We start from the raw sequence: 12245 nt of genomic DNA on the forward strand, positions 1-12245 counted from the left end.
TTTAATGAATTTTTATTATTTATTATTTTGGTATATTAATTATTTATTATGTTTAGTTTATTTACTCACATATAGGACAATCGATGTTGGTTTTACAATCTTGCTTATCGTAAGGTCGTTCAGTAGAGTCACAATCACTTGACAATTTACCATTCCCATCTCTACATTCAATAGACCTCGTTCTTATCCCAGTGCCGCAAGTTACTGAGCACTATACAAAGTGTCAATGTTTAATTAAATTTACTTTAAGTCATTAAGCATTAAAAAAATACCATAGAGATGTTTTTTTTTTTTTTTTATAATAGAGGATTGCCTGTCATAGAGCTTTCAGCTTTGGATATTAATTTTATTGTGAATACAAAAGAATAAACATTTATCATTTCCTGTCTACTCCTTTTCATTCAATTTTTATTTGAGTAAAGATATTTTTATGAAGAGAAAAAAAAAGAAAAAATATATAACCAATACCCTTAGAGGCTTTTATTATACATCTTTTCATCGTAAAAAAAGCCCGCAAACATTGTTAATAATGCATCATCATGCGTCGATCATAAAATCTATTAAATTGATTAATTGTCAGTTTATTTATTATTTGTTTCTAAATTTTAATATTTTCATGTTAGATGATAAAAATAATTCAGAACGAATTACTGAAGATAAAATAAGTGTTGTTTGATGTTGAAAAATGATTGAATTTATATGCTTTATACCGACAAAAACATTTTTATTTATTTTTCTAATGCACTATAGTTGTTTTCACCCGCCCTCGTTCAACGTCAGACTCTCTCTCTCAGTGTCTTCTTTGAGAATAAACCAAGCGTACGGGCACTTTAAAATGCCCTGTGAAAAATAAATAAAAATAATATCAAAAAAAAATGTTCTTTACAATCTATGTACTGATAAATATTTTCATTTCTATAGCAAAGTATTAATGGATTCATTTTTCTTTGATATAATGTCGATGCTTTGCAAAATAATTTATAGATGTCTTTTTATTTTTAGGTAGATTTTTTTAAAAATCTCACTAGCGTATTTGTCCTCATGGTCGATTTTTCAAGAGATTTCGTCACATTAGGGTGTGTCATTTTAAGGCTATATGTTTTTTAACTTCCCACTGAGAAAATCGACGATTTTCGAAAAATTGGGAAGTTATTGTTTTCACCCCGATTTCCGAAAGTCGAAATTTCATCAGATGTGTGTGTGTGTGTGTGTGTGTGTGTGTGTGTGTGTGTGTGTGTGTGCATCCAATGAGATAATCAATTCGAGAGATATCGTCAACGGAATAATAAATGTAAAATCCATATCTGCTTTTTTCATTGAATAACATTACAATTACTGAACGAGATTACTCAAAACTAATATGTTCTTTTCTATGTAAAGATGCTTTTTCATGTTGACGCTTGATGCTGCTTTTTAGCGTCAAATTCGATCACGTGATGAGAATTTAACATGTTCACCACCCAGAAAAAATGTAGCGATAAAGCTAAATTTAGTGTAGAAAGAAATGCTAAAAATCGGTTTTTTTGAAAACAACGGCATACAAAAGTATTTTCGAGCTCGAAAATGTATTTACAATAATGTTTTCGATCTCAAGGAGCTCGAAAACAGCGGGAAGTTTTGGGGCTGACCTGCAGGGCCAACCGATAGACCGATTTTTTTTTTTTAACTTTGAGTATTTTTAACTCGTGAACAAATCAATAGATCAAATTGACTGATACATATTTTTGTAGGAAATTAAACACTCTACAAGAGAAGTCTCTTATCATTTTTCGATCAATCGATCCGTTCTAAAGTTATTAGAGCTCAAGTTATAGTAACTTTCGAGATCTTTTTACTTTTCCGTCAAAACTATCAGACTTATCATAATATGTTGTAGGGTCTTTTTTGTTGACAATTCTATTCTCTACATTATCTTGATCAAGTTTGCATATCGGCTGAATCAGTCGAATAGTGCAGAAGTTATGGCTGTTTAAAATTTTCATGATTTTTCGTAAAAATCAGTTTTTAATCACTGCTAAAGCTAATATAACTTTAAAACTAATATTCATAGATAATTTTCGTAAAAAGTATCTGTAAACTTGTTTAATAATCTTTAATTTATGAACCTAAACTTTATGTTTTTACCATTTCTTCCAATAATTTGATAGCCTTGAAAATTTTAATGGAATCAAAAACTATTAAAAATATAGTTTTCATTCCACATAACTTATGCATGTCTTATTAGAATCCAATTTCGAAAGTTGTATTTTATTGTAAAGAAAATAACCTGTAAATTTCACAGCTATTTTATATTTTAAAAGTATTTCTTTTATTATTTATGATGTTTCAATCGTACCTTTACGTCTTATCATTATAACTGGTCTTGCCATCGTAATAGCGATTACAATTATGATCTGATACTAATTAAATTTTCTATACTTTGTTCACGTGAAGGTAAGTTTGGTTCATTACCCATATAATGTTTTTTCAAATCAACAATCTGAAGTTCTCTATCGAAAATAGTCGTTATCCTTTTTTGACCTCACTCTTAGAAAACGAGCCTAATTTCATATCATGACTATACACTAGGGTGGCGCAAAAAAACCGACTATTTTTTTTTTTTCAATCTCGCATGAAAATTTGTTGGTTTACGATGTTTTAAGAAGCCTCTCCACAAATCAGCTCGATAAAAAATTTTTAAGAGGTCGCTCACGAATTTTGAAAATATCGAAAATGATCGAAATTAGGATTTTTATTTAAAAAATTTTTTTTTTCTCGTGGCAGCAATAGTTTATATTTGTAAAATCATGACTATGCTGAAAATTTCAGCCCAAAATATAAATATTTAAACGGCGCTCAAGAATTTCGAATATTTACTGATAATATGTAATTAATAGTTTGAATTAGTTTTTATAACTCAATTGTTGTCATTTCACTTAAATATAACTTTTGCATACCCAAAAATATACAGAACAGTCTTAAACAATGAAATTCGGTCAGTTTTGAATAAGCGAAAAAACCTACAAATTGGATTAAAAAATAAAAAAGTATGTAAATAACTTATTATTTCTATTTCTCGGGTTATATTTTCATTCATTGTCATGCAAATTGATGGTGAAAAAATCGAGAAGCTTTATTATTAATATTTAAGGGTCGCTCAAAAATGTCCAAGAGACTGCGCTCGGAAACATTCGAAATTCTTGAGCGCCGTTTAAATATTTATATTTTGGGCTGAAATTTTCAGCATAGTCATGATTTTACAAATATAAACTATTGCTGCCACGAGAAAAAAAAAATTTTTTAAATAAAAATCTTAATTTCGATCATTTTCGATATTTTCAAAATTCGTGAGCGACCTCTTAAAAATTTTTTATCGAGCTGATTTGTGGAGAGGCTTCTTAAAACATCGTAAACCAACAAATTTTCATGCGAGATTGAAAAAAAAAAAATAGTCGGTTTTTTTGCGCCACCCTACTATACACTAACATCTATTACAAGATATGTATGCATGAATTTTTTTCTAAGATTAATTGGAAAATCTACCTTCCATTTCGGCTGCCAAATGGCCTTTTTTCATGGTTATTGTTATGTCTTTATCGTGATGTCTACAGTAATTATGTATTAATATTTCAATATTATTAAGGATTTTTTATTTCATCGTTCAGAAGTTCGGAAAAATGAAAATTAAAAAAAAATAAAAAAGGAAATTATCATTTTTAGATTAATGTACAAAAAATATTTTTAGAACAAATATCCATGTTGTGAAGTATAAAGTATTATTTTTTATTAATTCAAGTAAATTTTCATATGACCTGCATGGAAACTGCGAGTTTTAATGCCTGTTTAGCGAGATGAAATAAGCCAATTTCAGACTAATGCGATTAGCGGGTGGAAAATCATTGGTTTCTTCCCCACAAAATAAAACGTCTAGTTTCTAGTCGCTAAATTAGTTCCTGGCTTCACTTCAGTCTTGTCAAAACCGAGTTTTTTTCATTTACGATTTTTCATTACCGAAATAAATTGGCAAATAAATTTGTAAATGAGCTATTGGATCTAAATTGCCACGCTTTCACTAGGTCCAGGTAATTGAACTAAAAGTATCAATGCAGGTAAATAAGAAAAATATAGTGTGTGGCACATGATAAAATATGATTTCAAGCTGCGTGTGATGCCACTCAACCTCACTCTCATTTGAAATAGTCTTGATTCATCCCTTGCAATAGAATATACTATTGCAAGTGTATAAATATATATATGTGTGTGTGTGTTTATGTTTATAAATATTTTGTTTACAATGTTGCCTGAACATATTTAGAAATATTAATGAATGATATTGTAATTGAAAGAATTCATAGTCCTCGATCTGATTACTTTTAGAGTAAAGCCTTTAGTGAACGCGATATCATGAGAAAAATGCCATAAATTTGTAGCCTCGTTCTGCAATTATTTTTTTTTGTCATATATATACAGAGAAAAATGTTGGCTCGAAACCTACCAATTTTTATTATGCTGTCGACCAAACTTGAAACAGAAAGTGAAGCATCCAAAAAATTATTATGCTCATACGAAAAATTATTATGCTGTATCATAATACTTACTACGAGCGAGACACTTATCGATAAGATTTAATTACAATTACTTCCATATATTATGATAGTTTTAATGCGGCATCATAATTTTTCTTAGGAGCATAATAATTTTCTGGATGCTTCATTTCCTGTTTCAAGTTTGGTTGACAGCACACAGTTAGAAATTTTGTGTTAAATTCAACACAAATCGTGTGTTGCAAACGGTCTACATAAATTTTTGTCTTAATTCAACACATTGCGTTTGTGTTGATCTTTAACACAAATTTTATGTTAAATAACTGAACATATAAAATCTGTTATTTTGACAGAAAATTGGTGTAAATTTAACAGATTTTTCATGTTAAAATTAACTAATAAATATAAGCACATGACCTAACCAACTAAAGTATACTGATCTACCCTTAGTACCACCTATGTTAATTTTGCAAACAATTAGTTCAATTTTCTGTGATTTTTCTAAAAAACGGAGCTATGAATTATTCTCCCGTAAAATGAGAATAAAAAAATCATTAAACCTGATCATAAATATATGGAAGTTATCTATGATAATATTTAATTGTAAATCAATTATAATCCAAATTTCCTTGCAGACAATGCTGCTAAAATGCTTTGCTTGGTTACAGTAATGAAGAAACGCGCGGGAGTGTTTAGCTAAACAACAAAAATTTTGTGTTAATTTTCCAATAACACAAGAAATGTGTTACATTCCAGATTTTCTAATCATTTAACATAAAAAATCTGTTAAAGTAGAATAACACAAACGGTTTGTGTTGAATCAACAGATTTCTGTGTTGAAAATCAACACAAAAAGTTTAACCAAATAATTTTTTGACACAAATACACAAAATTTCTAACTGTGCATAATAAAAATTGGTAGGTTTTGAGCCAACATTTTTCTCCGTGTAGTAGAGTAATTTCATACTTTTGATAATTATAATAAAATATATCTTAACTTAGCTGACTGTTTGAGCTTGAAGAAAAAAACGTCGTTCTCTACAAAAACAAAGAAACCAATGACTGTGAAGAGTGTTGGTCATGAGGATCACTCAATTTTTACACTGTTAATATTAATACTGTTCTAATTATTATTATTATTTTACTTTAAATATTTGTATCAATTTGATAATTTTTTTAATTATGTCGGAGTTTAAAAAATGCTGTCGAAAATTTCAAACCGCTTGGCTTCAAGACCCACCTGAGTCGAAATTTAAAACGTATCTCAAGTGTCTCAGGCGTTTAAATCGTGTCTCAGGCGTTTAAAAAGTATCTCAAGCGTCTTAGGCGTTTGAAACGTATATTAAGCGTCTTAGACGTTTAAAGCGTATTTCAAGCGTCTCAGACGTTGTAAGCGTGATTAAAACGTTTCAGGCATTAGAAACACGAATAAAACAAAATTCTTTTGTTAGAATTAACGTACTTCTTCCTGATACATGGAAGAATTAATAAATCTGGAAAGGTTGACCTTGCAGGCTTTTTTTTAAAACTTCCCGCTATGTACGAGCTCAAAATGCTCAAAAAATTATCTATTTGAAAGTTTTGAGCTCTTCATTTCGAAAAGTTAAAAAAATAAATTTTGTCTGAATCAAATTTTTTTTGGACTCGAAAAAAAAACAAAAATTCAATTTTTTTTAGTACGAAAAAAATTAAAATTTTGAAATAAATATTTTTTAATACGCCCTTATTACTTTTTATCGGTACCTTTTGCCGATATATGACCTAATGTCATCTTTAACGCGATATTTGTGTAGAATTTTAACTGCTCCTAATAAAAAAAGTAGCCTGTACTTTTGATACGCTTGATTGAAATCAGAAATTCATTTCTGTTTGCAACCTTAAAACCTTAGGCAAATTGCGAAATAGTGTTACGTCCGATTGATTTTTATAATTTTCAAAATAATTTATTTTTATTCATAAAATTTTTTAACATACAATGAGCCACGCGAACAGCAAAATACCTGCTAAGGGAAACCTTAGTGGGGAGAATAATGCGTGCGCTGACCAAAATGGAAAATATGGAGGGGCCGATAAGAAATTTAGGGACCAGAAACAAAAAAAGAGACTCTCTCTCTTATGGCTGCGATCATCGGAGTGTGCACAAGTTTTTATTTATTACAATGAAGAAAAAGAAAAGGAAAAGAGTTTGTTAAACGTGTATAAGTACTACATCATGGATTCGCACAGAGAAAGCAGGTACAATTAAAATATTAAATAAAAGTTTGAAATGTTCTATTAATTATATCGGAATTATAAAATAAAAATTCGAACACGTGTAGTTTAAAATTAAAATAATAAATGAAAGTTTGTAATGTTCAATTAATTATATCAGAAATACAAAATTAAAATTCGAACACGTGTAGTTTAAAATTAAAATATTAAATGAAAGTTTGTAATGTTCAATTAATTATATCAGAAATACAAAATTAAAATTCGAACACGTGTAGTTTAAAATTAAAATATTAAATGAAAGTTTGAAATGTTCAATTAATTATATCAGGATTACAAAATAAAAATTCGAACACGTGTAGTTTAAAATTAAAATAATAAATGAAAGTTTGTAATGTTCAATTAATTATATCAGAATTACAAAATTAAAATTCGAACATGTGTAGTTTAAAATTAAAATATTAAATGAAAGTTTGTAATGTTCAATTAATTATATCAGAAATACAAAATTAAAATTCGAACACGTGTAGTTTAAAATTAAAATATTAAATGAAAGTTTGAAATGTTCTATTAATTATATCAGAATTATAAAATAAAAATTCGAACACGTGTAGTTTAAAATTAAAATATTAAATGAAAGTTTGAAATGTTCAATTAATTATATCAGAATTACAAAATGAAAATTCGAACACGTGTAGTTTGAAATTAAAATGTTATTTGAAAGTTTGAAATGTTCAGTTAGTTATATCAGAATTACAAAATTAAAATTCGAGCATATGTTATTAAAAATTAAAATAGTAAATATAATTTTGAATCTTGTAAATCAGAGTCGGCTGACTAGCCACCTGTCTTTGGATTATAATTGAAATTTATTTGAATCAGGAGGTAATTCCAACATTGTAATTAGAAGCATAATCTCTAAACCTCGACATTTTTGTAATCGAATTGTTAATATAGTTAAAAATTAAAATTAAATATTGTTTTATTAATAAAAATTAAACCTATCCTCCTTAATAAAAGATCTCTGGGGTTCCCGGTCTATAGGCTTCGGCTTGGACCAAATACCCACTAAATCATTAAATTTATGTCAATCTGACATAACAATAGTATTTTCTTAAGAATAACAAAATTTGTTTTTTTACAAAAAATTATCAAATTAAAAAAATTAAGTGAATAAATGATTCAGAATGAAATAACAAATTTTACCTAATACCCAGTACATGACCTTTTTAATTTTAATCGGAATTAAAAAATTATTGAAAATTTTTAAACACGCTCTTAACGCCTGAGACGTCTTAAACGCGCTTCCAACACCTGAGACGCTTAATTTACGTTTTAAACGCCTGAGACGCCTGAAATACGCTTTAAATGCCTGAGACGTTTGAGATACGTTTTAAACGCCTGATAAGCTTGAGAAACGTTTGAAACGCCTGAGACGCTTGAGATACGTTTTAAATTTCGACTCGGGACCGTTCGATGGACGGTGTGGCTCAATAAGTTATAGATCAAATTGAACGGAATATAGTATAGTACAACTGGTAGAGCACTTGGCGCGATACCGACATGGTCTGGGTTCGATTCTCAGTTCGGGCTATCTATATTTTTCTCAATTTATCTATAAATTGTCTTATTGAGAAGGTTAATTGTAAGTTTAGGTTTCACTATATTAAAAAATTGGTTTTTTCATATTTTCTCAATAAGACAATTTGTAGATAAATTGAGAAAAATATAGATAGCCCGAAATGGGAATCGAAGCCAGACCATGTCAGTATCGCCCCAAGTTCTCTACCAGCAGACCAGATAAATCAAGAGCATGCTAAAACTAGCGGATGGATACTGAATTTAATTTTATTCATGTCTGATTAAATTTTCTTTTATTGCGAATATTTAAAGCTCAATAACTTTTTACCCGTTAGGATTACGAAAAAACTAACACAGTACTTTTTTGTAGATAATTAAATTTCCTACAAGAACAATTGATGAAGAATTCAGAGAAAAATTTTTTCATAGTTTTACCGGATGAAAACGTAAAAAAAATTTTTTTACGTGTTATTTAAATGGGAAAATATAAATTTATTGAGCTTCTTGAAGAATTGAGATATCAAGCTGCGCTTTGGAAGGAATTTTTTTTATACTTGAAAAAAGCTTTTGAGACAATAGCACTTGAAAAAAAAAAAAAATGTTTTTTTTTGGACCATTCTAGTATATATAAATGTATATTGATTCGGATTTTCCGTACGAGATGGCAATGCCTACTACGCATCTCATAAGTGTTCAGATTCATGCCTGTTTCAATATATAACAATTCCACGTCATACTTATTTGACAATCTGATCAAGAGACATGACGTGAAATCCTCAAATGATTCAATGACGTCACGTGTCCTCAACAATCCTTCCTTCAATTCTTTTCTATCTCTATTTTCTTCCTGACTGCATCAGTCATAAACCTTCTCTTTTTCATTTACTTGACACAAGAACATATATTCTTGATAATTTTCAAGAATATATAATTTTTTCTCAAGAATTCGTAGACTTGATGGAAATAATTTTTCTTTAATTCAAGTAAAGCTATTTTTTTGTTTACTCATAATGTCATAATATAATATCAAATTCATATAATAACAAAATTAAATTTTATGCTCTACTCTCAAGAAATTGATAATTGATAATGATGAAATAAATATTTTGAACTGATTTCTTGAACCAAGAAATTCTTGTTTAGACAATCTTATTTTGTTTTCTCAGTGTATTGTAAACTTTATGAACCAGACTTGTATAATTAGCTCTATATATATATATTGGCCATCATAATGTTTTTGGCAGTAATATTTATCAAATAGAATTTACAATAGTGTGTCGTAAAAACTATTATTTAGAGAGTCTGATCCAGCGTTACAATTTTATACAATATAATGTACGATAAAAATATCGTGAAAATTGAAAGAATTTTTTTCCCGTGTAGAGAATTTGTTAAGGGATAATTATAATACAATAGGAAGTTGATTACTCAATATGTTATTTTTAAAATAAATAATTTAGATGAGGGGTGCCCTGATGTAAATTAATGAACTGATTTCTTGTGATCACGATAACTCCCGAATAAAACAACTCACTGACCTTATTTTTTATTCCATTAGCATTAGTTTGGTGACTAGAATAACCCTTTAGTTAATCACTATCTAACTCTTTTCGATTCAAGTATAATTAATTAAAATTAAAAAAATTGAAATTCGTGATAACTTTAGCTGCCATTTTTCTCACTGTTGTTATTAGTTATTATCTATGCACTCATTTTCTTTTTTTTTTCACCAATTACTAGCAGCAGCACTAGCATAACAGTAAGATTTGAAAAAAGAGCGACATATAGGACAAAAATGCAGGATATTTAAAAAAATTAAAAAAAAATTAAACTAAAAATAGGAAAGGCAAAAAAAAAATGAAATTAATAAGTTAACAGTTGAATGAAAATTCATAATTAAAAAAACACTAATGGTATGAAATAAAAATGAAATAAAAGCAATGATTAAAAATAAAGTGAGAAATTCAGGTGTGCACTTTTGGATTATCCAACTTTTTTCTTAAATCAGAAAACATTTGAGCAAAGGAAAGAAAACTGAAGAGAAATTAATTCTTAAATAGTTCACTTATTGAACAAGTTTTAATTAAAATAATGATTCAATAACTTAAATGAATAAACAAGACAATTTAATAACTTACTTCACTCCATTGATCTGTTTCCCACATTGGGCAGGAAATTGTATTGCAAGTTTCTTGGCTTTTTGGTTTACGGCTGGGATTACATCTATGATCAGGAAGCTACAATGTTAAAATAAAACTAATAAATATCGATTTGTTTCATAAGAAAAAAAAAAAAAAAAAAAAAAATTATATTTTATAGTTTAGTAATTAGCCAAGGACAATGTTGTCTTACCTTAATAGTATCATTTTCGTTCTGTTCTGTACAATAAATAGACCTGGTTCTAGAACCACCACCACAGCTAGCACTGCATCTACTCCATTCACCACTACTCCATCTGTAGGAACAAAAATTCAAAGAATTCATGATAATAAGAATTTGTAAATTTCCAAAAAAAGAAGAAAATGGTTTCTCATTTGATGGAAGAAAATATTTAATAGTCAGAGTCTATTTAAAATTCTTAGTGAAGTAGTTCTGTTAACTGTCAAAAACGGGCAAAAAATAACGTACGTCTGCTACTAATGGAAAAGATTTGAAGAAATAAAAATGCGAGTAATACACGGTTACCATATTGATTTTTCTAGAAAATGTAATTTCCTACGAAATTATACTAGGCGGAATTTGAAAAAAAATTTTTCCATAATCTTAATAACTAAAAACTAAAATGAAAAATTTTCGCGCACTGATAGAAGGATTTCTTAGTATTTAAGAAATTATTTTTTTGTATTTTACAAATATTTCTTACTATTTAAGAAATGATTGTTTAATAGTTAAGAAATCATGCCTTAAGGCGGTATTCTAGTGTAGAATTTTGAAAAAATCGAAATTTTTTTTCATATTTCCATAGTTTAGACATTCAAGAATATGCCATTAAAAGGATTTTTCAAAATTCCTATTATTTCATGAGTTATAGCCGTTTCAGTGACGTGGCATCGATTCCGGTCCACCGCTATACGTTTCAAGGGCATTCGCGAATTAACCCCCTACAATGATAACCCGGTAGTAGAGAAAAAGAAGTGTGTTGAGCATGTTCAAAAACGCATGGGTTCACTGTTACGTAAAGCATAAAAGAGAATAAAGGTATTGGGGGCAAAGGCGCTGGTAAACTCACTAATAAGCTAATCAATGAATTGTCTTTATATTATGGTTTAGCAATTCGTCGAAATCCAGGTTCTGTTGAAGACATGAAGAGAGATGTGTAGGCAACCTACTTTCATAAAATTTCAACTAACGAAAATCCTCAGCACATGAATTGTTCATCTAGTCGGTGCAAGTATCAGAAGGCAATAGAAGACGGCACTATTGGCGAATTTGACTACAAAAGTCCTCTTCTAAATGACAACGTTTTACAAGTAATAAAACCAATTTATGAAAATTTATCAGCTGATTCTTTATTAGAACGATGTTTGGGTTCTAAAACCCAAAATAATAACGAATCTTTGAATTCGTTAATTTGGACTTTTGCTCTGAAGCATATTCACGCTGGACTGAAGACAATTGAAATTTCTACTTTCTTCGCAGTTAGTATTTTTAATGAAGGTTTTGTACCCATCTTAAAAATCTTAGATATTATGGGAATCACGATTGGCCCAGAAGCTAATGCTTTTGCAGCGAGACAGGACGAAGCGCGTATCGAGCGCTCGGAACTCTGGACTTCAGAGGCATCAAAGGAATTTAGTTAATGTAACGGGGCCGTTAAGCCCACCTCCGTTAGACGGGAGGCCACTACCTCACCCTTTTGGGCATACTCGCGCTGCGTGGTCCCTATTTATATAATCAATTTCCACCATATATTATAAAAGCGAAATATGAACA

The 12245-nt window shown here is 29.0% G+C and overlaps 1 protein-coding gene across 2 annotated transcripts in view; it reads right to left on the reverse strand.

Moving 5' to 3' along the window:
- The window catches only part of LOC130664138 (protein madd-4), a 328261-nt gene that overhangs the window by 10509 nt on the left and 305507 nt on the right, over positions 1-12245 (reverse strand). For both annotated transcript variants that reach the window (XM_057463924.1, XM_057463923.1), the window contains exons 9-11: positions 10665-10767; positions 10451-10549; positions 70-211 (exon numbers count right to left, since the gene is read on the reverse strand). In XM_057463924.1, the coding sequence (XP_057319907.1) occupies positions 70-211; positions 10451-10549; positions 10665-10767 (344 nt within the window). The remainder of the gene's footprint in view (positions 1-69; positions 212-10450; positions 10550-10664; positions 10768-12245) is intronic.

This window comes from Microplitis mediator, chromosome 2 (assembly GCF_029852145.1).
Source record: "Microplitis mediator isolate UGA2020A chromosome 2, iyMicMedi2.1, whole genome shotgun sequence".
Taxonomy (NCBI): Eukaryota; Metazoa; Arthropoda; class Insecta; order Hymenoptera; family Braconidae; genus Microplitis; species Microplitis mediator.